At 41.1% G+C, this 18798-nt stretch overlaps 1 protein-coding gene across 1 annotated transcript in view; it reads right to left on the bottom strand.

Annotated features, from left to right (window-relative positions):
* LAMA3 (laminin subunit alpha 3) overlaps positions 1-18798 on the bottom strand; it is a 273948-nt gene that overhangs the window by 88627 nt on the left and 166523 nt on the right. The window contains exons 34-37 of the mRNA XM_058277557.1: positions 17478-17618; positions 15990-16151; positions 13579-13677; positions 10622-10705 (exon numbers count right to left, since the gene is read on the bottom strand). Coding sequence (XP_058133540.1) covers positions 10622-10705; positions 13579-13677; positions 15990-16151; positions 17478-17618 — 486 coding nt within the window. The remainder of the gene's footprint in view (positions 1-10621; positions 10706-13578; positions 13678-15989; positions 16152-17477; positions 17619-18798) is intronic.

Raw genomic sequence — 18798 nt, 5'->3', positions numbered from 1 at the left:
ACTTTGGCCCAGTGGTTAGGGCGTCCGTCTACCACATGGGAGGTCCGCGGTTCAAGCCCCGGGCCTCCTTGACCCGTGTGGAGCTGGCCCATGCGCAGTGCTGATGCGCGCAAGGAGTGCCGTGCCACACAGGGGTGTCCCCCGCGTGGGGGAGCCCCACGCGCAAGGAGTGCACCCATAAGGAGAGCCGCCCAGTGCGAAGGAGGGAGCAGCCTGCCGAGGAATGGTGCCGCCCACACTTCCCGTGCCGCTGACAACAGAAGTGGACAAAGAAACAAGACGCAGCAAATGGACACAGAGAACAGACAACGGGGGGGGGGGGGGGGGGGGATGAAATAAATAAATCTTTAAAAAAAGAAACAAATAACAAAAGAACAAATCTCATTTGCTTGGAACTCCGGAGAACAATAGAGACTGAGGAAGTATTCCACAAATCCTGAATTGAAGAAAAATAAAAATAAAAACCAAAAAAAAGGTAGGAGATCTACGACCCAGACTTGCTAATCCAGATCCCCCTTAGATCCCCCTTACCTATTTCTGTGTCACTCAAGAGTCACATAGAGGCAGTATGGCCCACCTCCTGCTGTAGATGCAGACCATAGAGCCACCCACAATAGCAAATTAGAACCTCACACATATCCAGGCACAGGGACCCAAATTCACAGAGACAGACCCAGGGTGGAACAAAAGCAGCTGACTATCACGTACATACAAAAAGGTCCCCATAAAACAAGAGTGACCAGCCTCAGAACTGTTAGCAAGAGATGCACACACTCAGTCGAGTCTCCAATTGCCGGATCATCTAAAGGAAAAGATGGGCCTTTTTGGATTGTCCTAATCAGGATCCCTGGGGCAGGATACCCTAATGGAGAAGTAACCAGAGGCAGAAAATTCTCATGGATTAAACTGAATTGTTGAAAGGCAGGACGGGTCCCAGAACTGGAAAGTGTAATAAAAATGGGGCACTGAGAAGTTAAACAAATCATGGGAGCTGGGGAGAAAATTCTGCACACACATTAAAACAAACAAAAACAGAACAGGTCAGAATTACTGGAGAAGTAACAAGAGGAAAGAAAGCTTTCTTCTGGGGTGAAACAATTGCACATAAAAAGGCAATCTTAAAAGTTTTTGCCACATATCCAGGGCAAGAATCAGGTGTGAAGACCTGAGAAAATCTGAGCAGTTAAACACACTTAACTCTAAAGGTCCAAAGTACATTGGACCAAGCATCAAAGAGCCTTAACAAATAATCTATAGTAAAACTCTAAGCAAAAGGGAGAAATTGACCTTTAGAGACAGCACATCAAAATAATCAAATGCTTAGACACCAGCAAAAAATTACAAGCTATTCTAAGAGACAGGAAGATATAGCTCAGTCAAAGGAACAAATTAAAACTTCAGAGGAGACATAGATATTGGAACAACTAATCAAAGAAGTTCAAACAACTCTCCTAAATCAATTCAAGGAAATGGAGGAAAATATAGATAGAAATAAACTAATGGCAGATAAAGAGCTAAAGGATATTTAGAAGACAATGTATGAGCGAGAAGAATTAGAATGTTTAAAAAGAAACATAACAAATTATGGGGATGAAAAGCACAATAATGAAGACTAAATGTACACTAGATCCAGGGCAGGGGAGGGGGAGGAGGCAAATACACTAGAGGCATACAATAGCAAATTTGAATGGAAAGAAGAACCAGTGAACTAAAAGGCAGGATACTCAAAATCATAGTTAGAAGAAAAGATAAAGAATCAAAAAAAGAGCAGTGTCTAAGAGTGTTGTGTAATAGGATGAAGTATACCAACATATGCATCATAGGAATCCCAGGATAAGAGAAGGGAAATGGGATAGAAAGAATATTTGAGGAAATAATGGCTGAAAATTTCCCAACTCTTAGGAAATACATGAATATACATACAAGAAGCAAAACATACTCTAACCAATAAACCCTAATAGACCTACTTTAAGACACATACTAATCAGAATGTCAAAAGCCAAAGATAAAGAGAGATTTTTGAAAGCAGCAGGAGAAAAGTGATTTGCCACATTCAAGAACTCTTCAATATGACTAGTGCTGATTTCTCATCATAAACCACAGAGGTGAGAAGGTAATGAAAGAAAACTGCCAGCTCAAAATTCTTTATCTAGCAAAACTGTCTGTCTAAAACGAGGGAGAGTTTAAAATATTGAAAGTTAAACAGAAGATGGAGGAGTTCATCACCAAAATACCTGCTTTACAAGAATTGCTAAAGGGAATGTTCTTCAGGTTGAAAGAAAAAGACAGGAGAGAGTGACTTGGAGCAGCATGAAGAAGGAAGATCTTCAGTAGAGGTAACTAAATGGATAATTGCAAAGCCCAATACTGTATACTCAATGTATAACTCTAATCTTTAATTCCTGTAAGAGTTAGAATACAACTGAATAAGAAACAGTCATATTTCCTGATATTGGACACACAAAATAGAAAGATGCAATAAATGACAAAAACAACATGAAGAGGGGAAACAGGGATATGGAAGAATAGAATGTGTATGCTTTTGAAGTTAAATTGGTATCTTTTCAAATTAGTAGGTAATAGATGTAGATTGTTGTATTAGTCAGCCAAAGGGGTGCTATGGCAAGGTATCTGATTTCTTTTATAAAGGGTATTTATTTGGGATAAAAGCTTACAGGTACAAGACCCTAATGAGTCCAATTCAAGGTATCATAAGTAGTACTTCCTTGCCCAAAGTCAGTTGCCACGTGTTAAAGCAAGATGGCAGAGGACATCTGCGAGGGTTCAGCCTTCTTCTTCCCTTGCAAGTCTCTGTGGATCTAGCTTCTTCTGATCTTCAGCTGCTGGCTGGATTAGGGCTCATCTGTCCTCCGGGGGCTCATTTCTTTCCAGGCTCAGCTGCTCTGTTCTCTTTACAAGGTCAGTTGTATACAATTGGACAAACGGCTCATCTCTCTTCCTGGGGCCACTGCCATGTCTATGGAGCTGTCTCTCTTTCTCTGTGTATCTTCTCTGAATCTAATTCTGTGTATCTACTTTGTGTGTCTCTTTGATTGAGTGTCCAGTTCCTATAGCCCACAAAGGGGACAGAGACTTAAACTGAGTCACCCTAGTGATGTAGTCAAATCAAAGCCCTAATCCTGATTTAATCAAGTAACTGTAAACCCTTTGAAATTAATACAAACAAATCCCAGAGGAACAGACCAGTTTACAAACATAATGTCTCTTTTTGGAATTCATAAAGATTCTCAAACTGCCACCGTTGTATAACACAAACCTCAGAATAACCACAAAGAAAATATTTTTAAAACATAAAGAAATGAAAATGATAAAGGGATCGGTCAGATATATCACAAAAGATCACCTATACATAAAAGAAGGCTGCAATAAAGGAAAAGACAGATTAAAAAAGGATATAAGACTTACAAAAACCAAAGAACAAAATGGATGAAGTTCTGCCTTGATAGTACTGAATGTTAATAGATTAAACTCTCCAGTCAAAAGACACAGATTGACAGAATGGATTAAAAAAAAGCATGAGCCAACTATGTTGTTTACAAGATATACCCACCTTAGATGCAAAAACACAAATAGAATGAAAGTAAACAAATGGAAAAAGATAATCCAGGCAAATAGTAACCAAAAGAGAGCTGGGTAGTCATATTAATTTTGAACAAAATAGACGTTAAGTCAAAAGCATTACAAGATACAAGGAAGGACACTATATTTTAATAAAAGGGTCAATCTACCAAAAAAGAAAAATATCTGTGCACCTAGATATAATAGATATATACAGAACATGCTCCACAAAATGGCACTTTACAAATGCACATGGATTGCAAAATGGCAGGATATAAATTCTTTTCAAGGGCACATGGATTGTTCTACAGGATAGATCACATGTTGGGTCACAAGACAGGTCTCAATAAGTTTAAAAAGAGTGAAATTATACAAAGCCTCATCAATTACTACAATGGAATGAAGCTGGAAGTCAATAATAGGCAGAGAACTGAAAAATTTACAAAGATATGGAAGTTAAATAACCATTTAAAAATCAATAGGTCAAAGAAGAAATCACAAGGTACATCAGTAAAAATCTTGAGATAAATGTTGTGTTCTTGTTTTCATTTATCTCAAGATTTTTACTGATGTACCTTGTGATTTCTTCTTTGACCTATTGATTATATGACACCCAGGCCCAGAGCCTCAACAGACTTCAGCTCCTACACTTTGATTTATTGGACTTACTCCACTCAGCTAACATGGAGTTGAAGAAGGTCAACCACCACAACATGGAGCCTAGAGTGTCTACAACTAGAAGCGGGAGGAGTGCATCCAGTACCCATGTGGAATCTAAGCCCTCACTTGACATAGGTGTGCAATGGACACAACCAATCCAATGTCCACAGAGAAAATGTGGAATGGGTGTGGGAACGGTAGCCATGGGGGCTGCTGGGTGTGGGGAACGGGAGGAAGAGATGAGATATGGAGGCGTTTTTGGGACGTGGAGTTGTCCTGGATAGTGCTTCACGGACAATTACAGGACACTGTAGATCCCCCCAGGGCCCACTGGATGGAATGTGAGAGAGTCTGGGCTATGATGTGGACCATTGACTATGGGGTGCAGTGATGCTCAGAGATGAACTTACCAGGTGCAATGGATGTGTCATGATGATGGGAGAGAGTGTTGCTGTGGGGGGAGTGGGGGGCGGGGGCGGTGGGGTTGAATGGGACCTCATATTTTTTTTAATGTAATTAAAATAAATAAATAAATAAATAAATAAAAAAGAACACAACATATCAAAGCTTAGAGGATGCAGCAAAGGCATTGCTTGGAGGTAAATTTATAGTAAGCATTAATTTAAATGCTTTCATTAAAAAATAAGAAAGAGTGAAATCAAAGACCAAATGTACATCTGGAGGAACTAGAAAAAGAACAGCAAACAAAACCCAAAGCAAGCAGAAGGAAAGAAATAAAATTAGAGGGGAAATAAATGAAATAGAAAGTAAACAAAATAATAGAGAGCATTAACAAAAGCAAAAGTTGGTTCTTTGAAAAGATCAATAATATTGACAAACCTTTAGCTAGACTGAGAAAGAAAAACAGAGAGGGGACGAAAATAAATAAAATCAGAAAATCAGAAATGAGAGGGGGGACACTACTAATTTTTTTTTTAAAGATTTATTTATTTATTTCTCTCCCCTTCCTTCCCCGCCCCTCACCGGTTGTCTGTTCTCTGTGTCTATTTGCTGCGTCTTCTTCTTAGTCCGCTTCTGTTGTTGTCAGTGGCATGGGAATCTGTGTTTCCTTTTGTTGCATCATCTTGTTGTGTCAGCTCTCCATGTGTGCAGCACCATTTCTGGGCAGGCTGTGCTTTCTTTCGCACTGGGTGGCTCTCCTTATGGGGCGCATTCCTTGCACGTGGGGCTCCCCTATGCGGGGGACACCCCTGCGTGGCACAGCACTCCTTGTGCGCATCAGCACTGCGCATGGGCCTGCTCCACATGGGTCAAGGAGGCCTTGGGTTTGAACTGCAGACCTCCCATGTGGTAGACGGATGCCCTAACCACTGGGCCAAGTCCGCTGCCGGGACACTACTACTTAACCCACAGAAATATAAAGGATCCTAAGAGGATAATATGCACAGCTATACACCACAAATTAAACAACCTAGATGAACTGGCCAAATTCCTAGAAACATACAACCCTACACTGACTTTAGAAGAAACAGAAGCTCTCAACAGATCAATAATAAGAGATTGAATCAGTCATCAAAAAGCTCCCAACAAAGAAAAGTACAGGACCAGATGCCTTCACAGTTGAACTTTGCCAAGCATTTCCAGAAGAATTAACACCAATCCTGTTCACACTCTTCCAAAAAATTGAACAGGAGAGAATACTACCTAATTCATTCTATAAGGCCAGTATCACCCTAATACCAAAGCCAGATAAAGATACTACAAGAACATAAAATTAAAGGCCAATTTCTCTTATGAATATAGAGCAAAAATCCTCAACAAAATACTATTCTTTTAATGCATTGCATCCAATAACACATTAAAAGAATTATACACTGTGCTCAAGTAGGATATAACCCAGAAGGGTAGTTCAACATAAGAAAATCAAATAATATAATACATCACATTAACAGAACAAAAGGAAAAAAAAAACATCTCGATGCAGAAAAAGCATCTGACAAAATCCAATATCCTCTCTTTATTTAGGAAAGAAACTTAGAAAAATAGGAATAGAAGGAAACTTCCTCTACATGATAAGGGGCATATATGAAAATCCCACTGCTAACATCATACTCAATGGTGAAAGAATGAAAGATTTCCTTCTAAGATTCAGAACAAAACAAGGATGCCCACTGTCGCTACTGTTATTCAACTCTGAACTTGAAATTCTAGTCACAGTAAACAGACAAGGAAAAGAAATAATCCAAATTGGAAAGAAAGAAGTAAAACTTTCACTATTTGCAGATGACATGAGCTTATATATAGAAAATCCTATGGGAAGTGGATGTGGCTCAAGCAACTGAGCTACTGCCTACCACATGGGAGATTTCTTGTTCAGTTCCCAATGCCTCCTAAAGAAGTCAGTGAGCTGATACAATGGGCAGGCATGGCAAGCTGATGCAACAGGAGAAAATAGAAGAAAAACATAATGAGAGATGCAACAAATCAGGGAGTCGAGGTTCCGGTGCCTTCTAAAGAGGATGAGCAAGACAGTGGGCTGACATGATGGGCAGGCATGGCAAGTTTATGCAACAAGATGATGCAGCAAGAGACTCAAGAAGGAAAACACAATGAGAGGCACCACAAAGCAGGTAATAGAAGTGGCTTAAGCAATTAAGTGCCTCCCTCCTATATCAGAGGTCCTAGGTTGGGTTTCCAGTGTCTCCTAAAGAAACAAAGAAGATGAACAGACACAGCAAATGCAAACAACAAGGGGAAGGGGTAAACATACAAACGAACAAACAAATAAATAAATAAAAGAAAATCCTGAAAATTCTACTACAAAGCTATTAGAGCTAATAAACGAAGTCAGCAAAGGGACAGGGTACATCAACATTCTGTACACTAGGAATGAGCAACCTGAGGAAGAAATCAAGAAAAAATTCCATTTACAACAGCAACTAAAAGACTATAATATCTAGTAGTAAAGTTAACTAAGGACATAAAGGACTTATACACAGAAAACTACAAAAACATTGCTAAAACAAATTTTAAAAAGACCTGAAAATTTATGGACATTCCATGTTCATGGATTGGAGATTAAATATTGTCAAGATGTCAATTCTACCCAAAATTATTTACAGATTCAATGCAATTCCTATCGAACTTCTAACAGTGACCTTTGCAGAAATGGAAAAGCCAATTATCAAATTTATTTGGAAGGGTAAAGGGTCCTGAATAGCCAAAAACATTTGAAAAAAGAAGAATAAAATTGGAGGACTCATACTTCCTGGTTTTAAAGCATATTACAAAGCTACAGAGGTTAAAACAGCAAGGTACTGGAACAAGCATTGTAATATCAACCAATGGAATTGGATTGCAAGTTCAAAAATAGATCCTTGATTTTTGACAAAGCTGCCATGCCTACCCAATTGAGAAAGGATAGTATCTTCAACAAATGTTGCTGGGAGAACTGGATATCCATATGCAAAAGAATGAAGGGGAACCCCTATCTCACATACTGTATACAAAAATCAACTCAAAATGGATCAAAGACCTAAATATAAGAAGCAGGACTATAAAATTCCTGGAAGAAAAGTAAGGGAAGCATCTTTACAATCTTATATTAGGCAATGGTTTTTTAAACTTTATGCCCAAAGCCCAAGCAACAAAAGGAAAAATAAATAAATGAGACCTCATCAAAATGAAAAACTTTTGTGCATCAAAGGAGTTTATCATGAAAGTGAAAAGACAAACTACTCAGTAAGAGAAAGTATTTGAAAACCTCTTAACTGATAAGGTTTAATATCCAAAATATATAAGAATTCCTACAACTCAATAATAAAAAAGACAACCGAGTTAAAAATGAGCAAAAGACTTGAATAGACACTTTTCCAAAGAGGATATACAAATGGCCAAAAAGCACATGAAAAGATGCTCCCCATCCTTAGCTGTTAGAGAAATGTAAATCAAAACCACAATAAGATACCATTTCATATACACTAGAATGGCTACTATTACAAAAACAAAAAGTGTAAGTGATCGAGAGGATGTGAAGAAATAGAAACATCATTCATTGCTGGTGGGCATGTAAAATGGTGCAGCTGCTGTGGAAGATGGCTTGAGAGTTCCTCAGAAAGTTAAGTACAGAATTACCATATGACCTGGCAATCCCACTTTAAGTATATACCCCAAAAGAATGAAAGGTAGGGACTCAAATAGATATTTGCACACTGATGTTCATACGGGCATTATTCACAACTGCCAAAAGATGGAAGCAACCCAAGAGTTCATCAACTGATGATGGATAAACAAAATGTAGTATATACATACAATGGAATATTATTAAACCATAAAAACAAATGAAGTTGTGATACTTGTGACAACATGAAGGAACCTTGAAGAAACCATGTTGAGTGAAATAAGCCAGACACAAAAAGACAAATATTATATGATCTCACTGATATGAAGTAAGTAGAAGAAGCAAACTCAAAGATTAAGAATCTAGATTATAGGTTACTAGGGGCTGGGTTAGGGGTAGGGAATGAGGAGTTAATGCTTTAGTTGTATGGAGTTTCTATTTGGGTTAATTTTAAGTTTTGGTAATGGATGGTGGTGATGGTAGCATAACTTTGTGACTGTAATTAACAGCACTGAATTATATATGTGAATTTAGTTAAAAGAGGAAATTTTAAGTTGTATATATGTTACTAGAATAAACATTTTTAAATGACAACATAGGACTGTACAACCCGAGCAGTGATCCCTACTGTAAACAAAGGACTTTATTTAATAGTACAATTATAGTTAATAGTACAATTATAAGAATGGTCTTTCATGAACTGTAACAATATACCACAGTAATGCAAGGTGTTAATAATAGGGTGGTATATCAGAACTCTGTATTTTATGCACAAATTTCTGTAAACCTACAACTTCTCTAATTTAAAAAATAAGAATAAAAAAAGTGAACCACCTAAAGAATAGGAGAAAATATCTGGATACCACATATCTGATAATGATTTAGATTCCAGAATATAGGAAGAGTCCTACAATGCAACAAAAAGATAAATTACCCAATTTAAAAATGAGCAAAGGACCTGAATAGACATTTCTCCAAAGAAGATATACAAATGGGCAATAAGCACACGAAAAGGTGCTCAACATCATTAGCCATTAGGGTAATGCAAAGCAAAACTACATTGAGGGAAGCAGACTTGGCATGGATAGGGCGTCCGTCTACCACATGAGAGGTCCACGGTTCAAACCCTGGGGCCTCCTTGACCCATGTGGAGCTGTCCCATGCGCAGTGCTGATGTGCGCAAGGAGTGCCCTGCCACGCAGGGGTGTCCCCCCACGTAGGGGAGCCCAATGCACAAGGAGTGCACCCCATAAGGAGAGCTGCTCAGCCCAAAAGGAAGTGCAGCCTGCCCAAGAATGGTGCCATACACACGGAGACCTGACACAACAAAATGATGCAATAAAAAGAAACAGATTCCTGGTTCCCCTGATAAGGACAGAAGTGGTCACAGAAGAACACACAGCGAATGGACAGAGAGAGCAGACAACTGGGGGGAAGGGGTGGAGGAAGGGGAGAGAAACAAATTTTTAAAAATTCAAAAATCTTTAAAAAAAAAACTACATTGACATATTACTTCATACCCACTAGAATGGCTACTATTAAATATATGGAAAATGACTATTGGCAAGATATGGAGAAATAGGAACCCTTGTACGTTGTTGTGTAAAATGGTGTAACTGCTGTAGAAAACAATTTGAAAGTTCCTCAGAATATTAAGTGTAGAATTACCATGTGACCCAGCAATTCCAAGTTTGAAAGCAAGGACTCATACAATTATTTAGACACTGATCGTCAGAGCAGCGTTATTCACAATTGTCAAAGAGTGGAAACAACTCAAATGTCCATCAACTCATGAAGAGATAAACAAAATGTGGTATATACATACAATGAAATATTATTCAGTTGTAAAAAGAAATGTTTTGATACATCCTACACCATGGATGAACCTTGGGACATCATGTCAAGGAAAATCAGACACTAAGGACAAATACTGTATGAACTTGCTTATACGAAATAACTCGAATATGAAAATTCATGGAACCAGAAATTAGATTACAGGTCACCAGGGGTAGGAGTAAGGGTGGGGAGTAGGGAGTTAATTGCTTAATTGATACAGAGTTTCTCTTCGGGTTAATGGGAAAGTTTTGGTAATAAAAGTTGTTGACAATGGCACAACATTTTGCATGTAATTGACATGCTTGAATGGTATATTTGAAGGTGGTTAAATGGGAAATTTTATGTTGCATAGTTACCACAATACATTTTTTAGAATTCAGAAAAAAGGTTTATGTTGTATAGTTACCACAGTACATTTTTTAGAATTCAGAAAAAAGGACCATTTTATTTAAGCTTTTCCTTTACCTCAACCACCTCAATGCGTCCATAGTAGAGCCTGTCTGGCCGTGGGCTATTTGGCTCCTCATATTCTATTGACATTTGCTGACCCTAGTTTAAAAAGGAAAAAGAGTACTTTAGTGCCTTGGTTGGGATGTTTTGAGTTTGTAATTGATCTCAGAACAAATTTCTATGGATCTATATTACACAAAATGCCTGACTCTAAATTTTTTTAAAAGTTGAAAAATTGACTGGTCAAAGGGTTAGTGAGAGAGAAACAGAATAATAATGCCTAATACAATTCATTTCACAAATAGGAAACCAGGAAAATCCCCTTGACTGAAAGTAGCTAAATAGATGGGGGGAAATGGCCACGCTTTTCAGTTAATGCATGAGACGGTATTTCTATTACTGCCTACAGGACTGAATTACAACAAGAAGGAAGAGTTCTCGGGTGGGTTTGTGAAGAGGGCTGGGCAGGGCAGTGGGTTCGCATAGCCCGACTGTGCAGCCTGCACTCCCGGGGAATCGCAGAGCCGCCGGTGGTGGGGGCAGCACTTAGCCCCGCAGCCCTCGCCCTGCGGGACCAGCTTTCTCACTCTCAGGCTCTCCCACTTGCACTTGCCCCCATCATCGTGTCTCCTGGGCAGGAGAAAGGCGTGGTTAGCTCCTATCATCAACACTCCCACCCCAACACCCAGGCAAAAGCCCCAGCTTGCCCACTGCAGTGCCAAACCCCAAAGGCTCCGTTCATTACCGTCAGTGTTTCAGAAAGAACATTGCCTGGGATCACAAATCATTGAAAACCACAGTCGAAGTAATATGGCCCACAGGCACTTTTTTTAAAAAAAGATTTATTTTACTTATTTCTCTCCCCTTCCCCCCCATTGTGTGCTCTCTGTATCGGTTCACTGTATGTTCTTCGGTGTCCGCTTGGCTCTTAATTCCAAGGGTTAGGAACAAAGCAACTAAGTCAACATTTCCTAAGCCTAAATTATTTTCCCTGCTTGACGGTAAAATTTAGAAGAAACTTTGGCTCAGTGAACTCCAACAGCATGAATAATAAATTTGGCTGTGTAAAGTAGGGATGCTCTGCAAAAATGGGAAACTGAAATATAGCGCTGCTAAGACAGTATTTCTACTGTGTCTATTTTTTTCTTAGATGCTAACTCTAAAAGTTCTTTTGCGTTTTAAAAACAATTCAATACGGAAGTGGATGTGGCTCAGCCATTTGGGCAGCCGCCAACCACAGGGGAGGTCCTGGGTTCGGGCCCAGTGCCTCCTAAACAAGACGAGCAGACGCCGCGCTCGCTGCAGTGAGTTGGACGCCCGCACCCTGCCACAACTAGCTACCCTGCAGCAACGAGCCACCCAGCTGCACCGAGCTAGAGGCCACGCCAAGGAAACGCCTCAACGAGTGGGTGCCACAGGCCAGCAGAGGCTGCAGCCCCATGGGAAGCCGACGTGGCTCAGACCTTCGACACTCCCCTCCCATGTGGGAAGTCCCGGGTTCGGTTCTTGGTGCCTCCTGGAGAAGGGAAGCAAACAATGAGCAGACAAGAGAACCATTTGGGGAGAGGGGGTAAATTTTAAAAAAAAAAAATTCTTTAAAAAAAAACAAACAATAGTACTACTGAAAACAAAACACGGTAGCACAGTGCCTGAATACAAATATCTACCAAGAATGCATAGATTTTCTCACATGCCTGTGATGAGGCATGCAAGACTTGTGGATCCTATTTTACAGTGAGTGGCCAGAGGGACCCCTTCAGGACGCTCTAACTATATCCCATAATCAGAAATACAATCAAGTTCAGGAGATGGAACCCCAAGCTATGCTCAAGGTACTGCGCATTGTCAGGGATACAAAGTAGGATGTGGCACCACCCCTGCCCTCAAGGCATGTTCGAGGATGCAGTTCTGGATTGGGTGCCTGGCATGCAATACAGAGATGTCATTTCTCATCTCAGAAAACCAGCGTGGCTCCCCACTGTCTACGTAAGGCCAGGTACCGTGTGATGGCACCAAGCGCCCCCTTCCTACCCTCCCAGCTTGTGTGTGGTGACGCAGCACACACTGATGACACAGTCAAGCTGGACTGGGCCTTCCCTGAGCACCGCCTCCTGCCCTGCTCTGCCCCACTGCCTTGCCTTGTTCCCTGCCCCTGGAAGGGCCTCTCTCCTCTTATGCCCATCCTCACAGGCCTGCCTCAAAATTAACCTGCTCCACAAAGCCTTCCGAGGGCCTCTCAGACTAAACAATCCCCCACTCGTACCCTAGCTCCCGTGGAGCCTTCTTTGGACTTTTCCTCAAACACGCCCTGTTTGGTGGACTGTAGTTATTTTCACATTTCTCTTATTCCCATCCCGTTACATTACACTTAAAAAAAAGAAATAGAAACTCCTTATTTTTTTATTTTATTCCGCCCCTGCCCCAAAATGGCTCCATTGTCTGTCTGTTCATTGTTCTTGCTTTTTGTTTATGCTCGTTGGCTGCTTGTGGTTTGTCTTCTTTAGGAGGTACCAGGAACCAAACCTGGGACCTCCCATGTGGGAGGTGGGTGCCCAACTGCTTGAGCCACATCTGTTCCCTACACTTTTTTTTTCTTTTGAGGGCAAGGATCCCCAGTCCTTTACTGAGGCCAGCAGTATGGCCTTGCACACCAGAAGGGCTCCAAAACACGTGTTCAACTAAACTGAAAGAAAGAAACATTTAAAAATGTTTCACATGAGGCAGTAACTAATGAGCAGTGAGGGTGAAATACAGTTAAATACTTTGGGAGGGAGAACAGGAGGCCTTTGGGGGCTGGGATGGGCCTGGGAAGCAGGACCCTGGGGAGATGCTCCATGCTCTAACTTTTAGTGTCTATACAATATTGTAAACAAGTTCATCCAAACCTCTTGTGGGCCACTTATCAAGCTAGATCAGCACCCCCATAACCTCCGCCCCCCTTCCTACCATTTGGATGATATTCTGGTACCTACAATGAGCTGCACATCTGGCTGCTTTTCCAGAAGAACCATGTCACTGGGCAAACCAAAGGACTTGACTTGGTAAGTGAGGAAGCCACCATAGGAGGAAACCTGAAATTGAATTAATAGGATCTGTGGATTAGAGACCAAGCATTAGAAAGGATGGAAAGTACATAAGCATATAACATGTAGAAAGATCCAGAATCAGCCTGTTAGCAACAGGTATCTCCAGGCAGTGGGACTGAGGATAGTACTTTAACTTTTTACTTTATTCCATTTTATATTACTTAAAAGTTTTACCATGAACATGATTGCATTTTAAGAGCAAAAATAGATACTTCTACTAAAAGAAAAACAATGGGCATACTTCAACAAATCAGACCCTTTTTTTCTAATATGACTACTAAACTAAAATGTTTATTTAAGCCAGATCTATCCTAAGAAATCTAGGCCACTGATTTCTTATTTAACTAAGAAATGTGGTTAATATCTATCAGTCACAAAACGAACCACTCAAGATAATTTTTTAAGTTGCCCTGAAGGTAGATGATAAATATTGACTAAGTTATAATGAATTTAACAGGGTACATAAACCATGTTTGACTCTTCCATTAGGTGTATGGACCTCTCGATACTGCATATTAGAGACGAGGAAGTGAGCAGTTACAGTTTTCTGACAGCAATTTTGCCTCCGGTCCTAATATCTCCCACCCTTAAAGCAAAGACCAATTAAGAAGGAAGGCGTGATGGAGGGATGGAGGTAAGAAAGAGAATCAGAGGTAACCATCTCCAGGGTAGGCAGGACTAGACACTTTTCCTGGAAAAGGCAAATATCTTGGAGCAGGTGAGAAGAGAACACTTCTGGGATCCCATCTGGCAGAAAATTTCCCCTGAATCTCTAACTGGACAAAGCTTCACAGGCTATGACCTTAGAGTCTGGGTGTATCCCAAAGTAACATCTTTAATGAACTTATTGAGAAAGCATTGCCATTTTGATGAACTGAAGTGGTTTTAGAAATATATCCACTAATTGTTCTGCCTTTGAGAGGTGATGCTTAATCCTCCTCCCACTGAGTAGGGGCTGGGCTTAGTGATTCACTTCTAATGAAGAGAATAAGGCAGAAGTGAGGACATGTCACTTCTGACGTTAGATTATAAAATGATGGCAACTCCCGTTTTAGGTGCATGCTCTCTCTCTGAGCACTTGTTTTGGGAGAAGCTAGCTGCCTTGGCATAATGAGGACACTCAGGCAGTCTGTGCAGCATCCAACATGATGAGGAACTGAGGCCTCCAGCCACCAGCCAGCAAGGAGCAGAAAGCACATGGGATGGCTTCGAATCAGACAAGTGCAGATGGCTGACCTGCTGGCCACAACCTCATGAGAGACCCTGAGCCAGAACAACCCTGCAACGCTGCTCCCGGATTCCTGCTCCACAGAAACCGTGCAAAATAATAACTGTTTGTTGCTTCGGGGGTAATTTGTTACACAGGAATAGCTAACTAACAATTGAGCTAGCTACATAGAGGTGAAGACAACTACTAAATGAGGAAGAAGTGGGGACATCTGAGAGATGCAATCTTCACCACATTCAAATGTCGAAACACATCGTCCTTCAACCTGCAAACAAAACGAAATACCTCAGGCTGACAAGGCCCTAATAGCCATTCTCAATGTGAGAATACGGCACTGCGTGAGCTGGTCCCTGTGAAATCCATCCCTGTGAAAAGTTCTACCCTTGCCAGGAAGACACGTCATCTGATGATGATCCTACATGAGCCCAGCATTTCTGTCCTCTTAAAATGAGTATAGATAGTCAGGCTCTGGAACAACGATCAATACAACCTAGGAAGAGCAATTCGTTTATAAGCTCCCTGAGGAATGCCTAACGAAATGAGTGTGATTCTGCTTGGGAGAGCCGAACCGCCACTGGAGCCTGTGCTTTTCAAATAGGTTTATGAATCATCGTTCCGCTTTTGTTTTTCTGACAAGGAGCCTTAAAGCAAAGAATTCTTAGCATTGGCATTTAAGAGCACACATGTCTCATCTGTAACAGATATTATTTAAATGGTTATTTCCTTGGAAGAAAATTCTTTGGCATTAAGTAAAAAATCGAGAAGAACGTTGGGTATTGGGCACGATTTCAATTGCTGTTGAGCTAAAGCATACATTGAGCTGTCTTAAACTTTTATGACAAGAGACAGGGTCTTTCTCTTCTGAATTTTTAGTTAGCCCTAATTTTTTTTAGCAGGGACCGGGGATTGAACCTGAGACCTTGTCCGTGGCAGGCAGGTGCTCAACCACTGAGCTACATCCGCTCCCTTAACCTAATTTTTAAAATGTTAGTCACTGGAACTTTGTGATGCTTCCTTCCAGGAACCCTGTAAATGACGACTGTGCAATGATAGCTAGAGACATGCTTACCTTGTCCCCCAGGTAGGAGGGAGGAGCAACCCAGGTCACACTGTGGACGGTGGAGGGCAGCTCCTGGATGTCTGCGACGACGCTATTGCTGCCCGGGTTGAAGGAGACGGGGACGGTCCCCCCGTCTGCCGTCTCCAGGCACCAACCCATCATGGCCACAAACTGGAACACAAAAGCATGGCCTGGAACCACATGGCCGTGGCCTCTGTGGTGATGGCTGAATTACGTAGACTAGCGAGGCCGCGGCAGCCACTGTGCTTGCAAAGGCTTCCTTTCCGGGTTTCCTCCCGGGCCCCTCACAGGCCTCCGTGACAGAGGCCTCGCCTCACTGCGGCCGGTCGGATGCAGCTCAACTAGGAGTTCTCGGAGGACAGGGGACCACGAACGTGAATTAGCATTGTGTTCTCGCACGCATCTTGGCTCTTGGCATTGGGAGGGTGTGAATAATACCAATAATACTCATGTGAATAATAACTAGGACCGTGGGCCCATTTTAATGGCGAGCTCCTTGTCGAGAACGGGGGATATAGTACACAGGAGTCTGCAACCAGAATTTTGCATCTAAATGGAGCATCACAGTTAAATATTGCCTTGATCACAAAAGAGTCCAGGAAAATAGGGAATGGGCAAGGCTTAGGTTAGGAAAAATGCTTTCTGATTATATTGAGAGGATGGAAGGGAGACTACTAAGTGGATTTACAAACTACTTTTTTCCAGCCTGCACTCCTTCCATTTTTACTGCAGACAGTGAGAAATGGAAAGTATCTTTCTTTGAATGCTTCCTGGGCATAAGACATTACTTACATAAGAAAGCAAGCGCAAGGTTCTTGGATTAGTAAACTGGCAGCTCATGGAATAACGAAGGCAATGGAAATTAAAATTCATGGAGTAAGTGTAAAAAGTGGCCAAAGAAATATATATTATTTATCTTGGAAAAAAAGTGTCCAAAGAGATAATGTGGTAAAATATGTAAGGAGGCAAGCGGAAAAAAAAAAAAAAGGGAAGAAGAAAGAGAAATGAGGGGGGAAAACAATAAACTCCACCCAGATAACAGGTATTTATTGAACATTTACTATGTCCCACATCCTGTTCAAGGCCCTGGGAAACTATCAAGGAGCTTAAAATCTAGAGGTGGAGAAAGTCAGACAAATTTAAAAATGAAATGTTTAATGGGACGGGAATGATAAATGCTGTGGAGAAAGCCCAGCAGCCTAGGGTGTGGCCAGGGTGTGCTATTTTACCAGGAGAGGTGGGGGAAGGCCCCTCTGAGTGGAGGACGTTTGAGCAGAGAACTGAAGGAGTCAAGGGGGCAAACATGAGGACATCTGTGGAGAGAACGCTGCAACCAAGAGAACAGTGGTGGCAACACTTATATTTTTAAAAATTAATACACAAAATTATACATCATTCATGTTTTATACCAATTCATTTTTCCCCCTCATTCAGCAGTACTAAATAAAAACAAAAAGACTCTCATTGCCTGCATACCTTAGCTCTTCGCTTATGTGTACTCTGACATTGATCACTCACTCCAAAACAAAAGCAGCTGGTGCAGCCCTTGGGATTGGCTGGGTCCAAGTAAAATGATCCTTTTCGACACACATTGCATTCTGTACCTTCTACATTTTCCTATTGATGTGAAAAATGAAACAAAAGATCATTTTTCCAAAGGTTCCCTGTTTGCAATTAGCTATTACATCAGTGCAAAAGTAATTGTGGTTTTGCATTGTTGAAATTTGCCATCGGATATTGGAATACATTCTTAAATAAATGTGATTATATTATACATCATTTTAATGTGCATTTCTCACTTTATTGTTTTTGCTAATGACTTTTTACTTGCTGTTTATTTTATTTTTTTAAATATTTATTTTTTATTTATTTCTCTCCCCACCCCCACCCCAGTTGTCTTCTCTCTGAGTCCATTCACTGTGTGTTCTTCTGTGACCATTTCTATCCTTATCAGCGGCACTGGGAATCTGTGTTTCTTGTTGTTGCGTTATCTTGTTATGTCGGCTCTCTGTGTGTGCAGAGCCAATTCTTGGGCAGGCTGCACTTTCTTTTGCACTGGGTGGCTCTCCTTACGGGGCCCACTCCTTGTGTTTGGGGCTCCCCTACGTGGTGGACACTCCTGCATGGCACGGAGCTCCTTGCGCGCATCAGCACTGCACCTGGGCCAGCTCCACGCGGGTCAAGGAGGCCCAGGGTTTGAACCGTGGACCTCCCATGTGGTAGACGGACGCCCTATCCATTGGGCCAAGTCCACTTCCCTATATTTATTTTAGACTATGGAAATTATGTTAGACAAAAAGCAAATTCAAGTGATTTTCTTATTTGAGTTCAAAATGGGTTGTAAAGCAGAGAAGACAACTCGCAATATCAACAACACGTTTGGCCAGGAACTGCTAATGAATGTACACTGCAGTGGTGGTTCAAGAAGTTTTGCAAGGGAGACAAGAGCCTTGAACATGAGGAGCATAGTGGTCGGCCACTGGAAGTTGACAACAACCAATTGAGAAGCATCATTGAAGCTAACTCTCTTACAACTACAAGAGAAGTTGCTGAAGAACTCAACATCGACCATTCTATGGTTGTTCGGCATTTGAAGCAAATTGGAAAGGTGAAAAAGTTCGATAAGTGGGTGCCTCATGAGCTGACCAAAAATTTTAAAAATCATCATTTTGAAGTGTCATCTTCTCTTACTCTATGCAACAACAACAAACTGTTTCTTGATCGGATTGTGACATGAGACAAAAAGTGGATTTTATAAGCTAACCAGTGACGACCAGCTCAACGGTTGGACTAAGAA

This window comes from Dasypus novemcinctus, chromosome 16, assembly GCF_030445035.2.
Source record: "Dasypus novemcinctus isolate mDasNov1 chromosome 16, mDasNov1.1.hap2, whole genome shotgun sequence".
NCBI classification, from domain to species: Eukaryota; Metazoa; Chordata; class Mammalia; order Cingulata; family Dasypodidae; genus Dasypus; species Dasypus novemcinctus.
The sequence above is the reverse complement of the archived record's forward strand: the minus strand, read 5'-3'. Positions and strand labels throughout refer to the sequence as shown.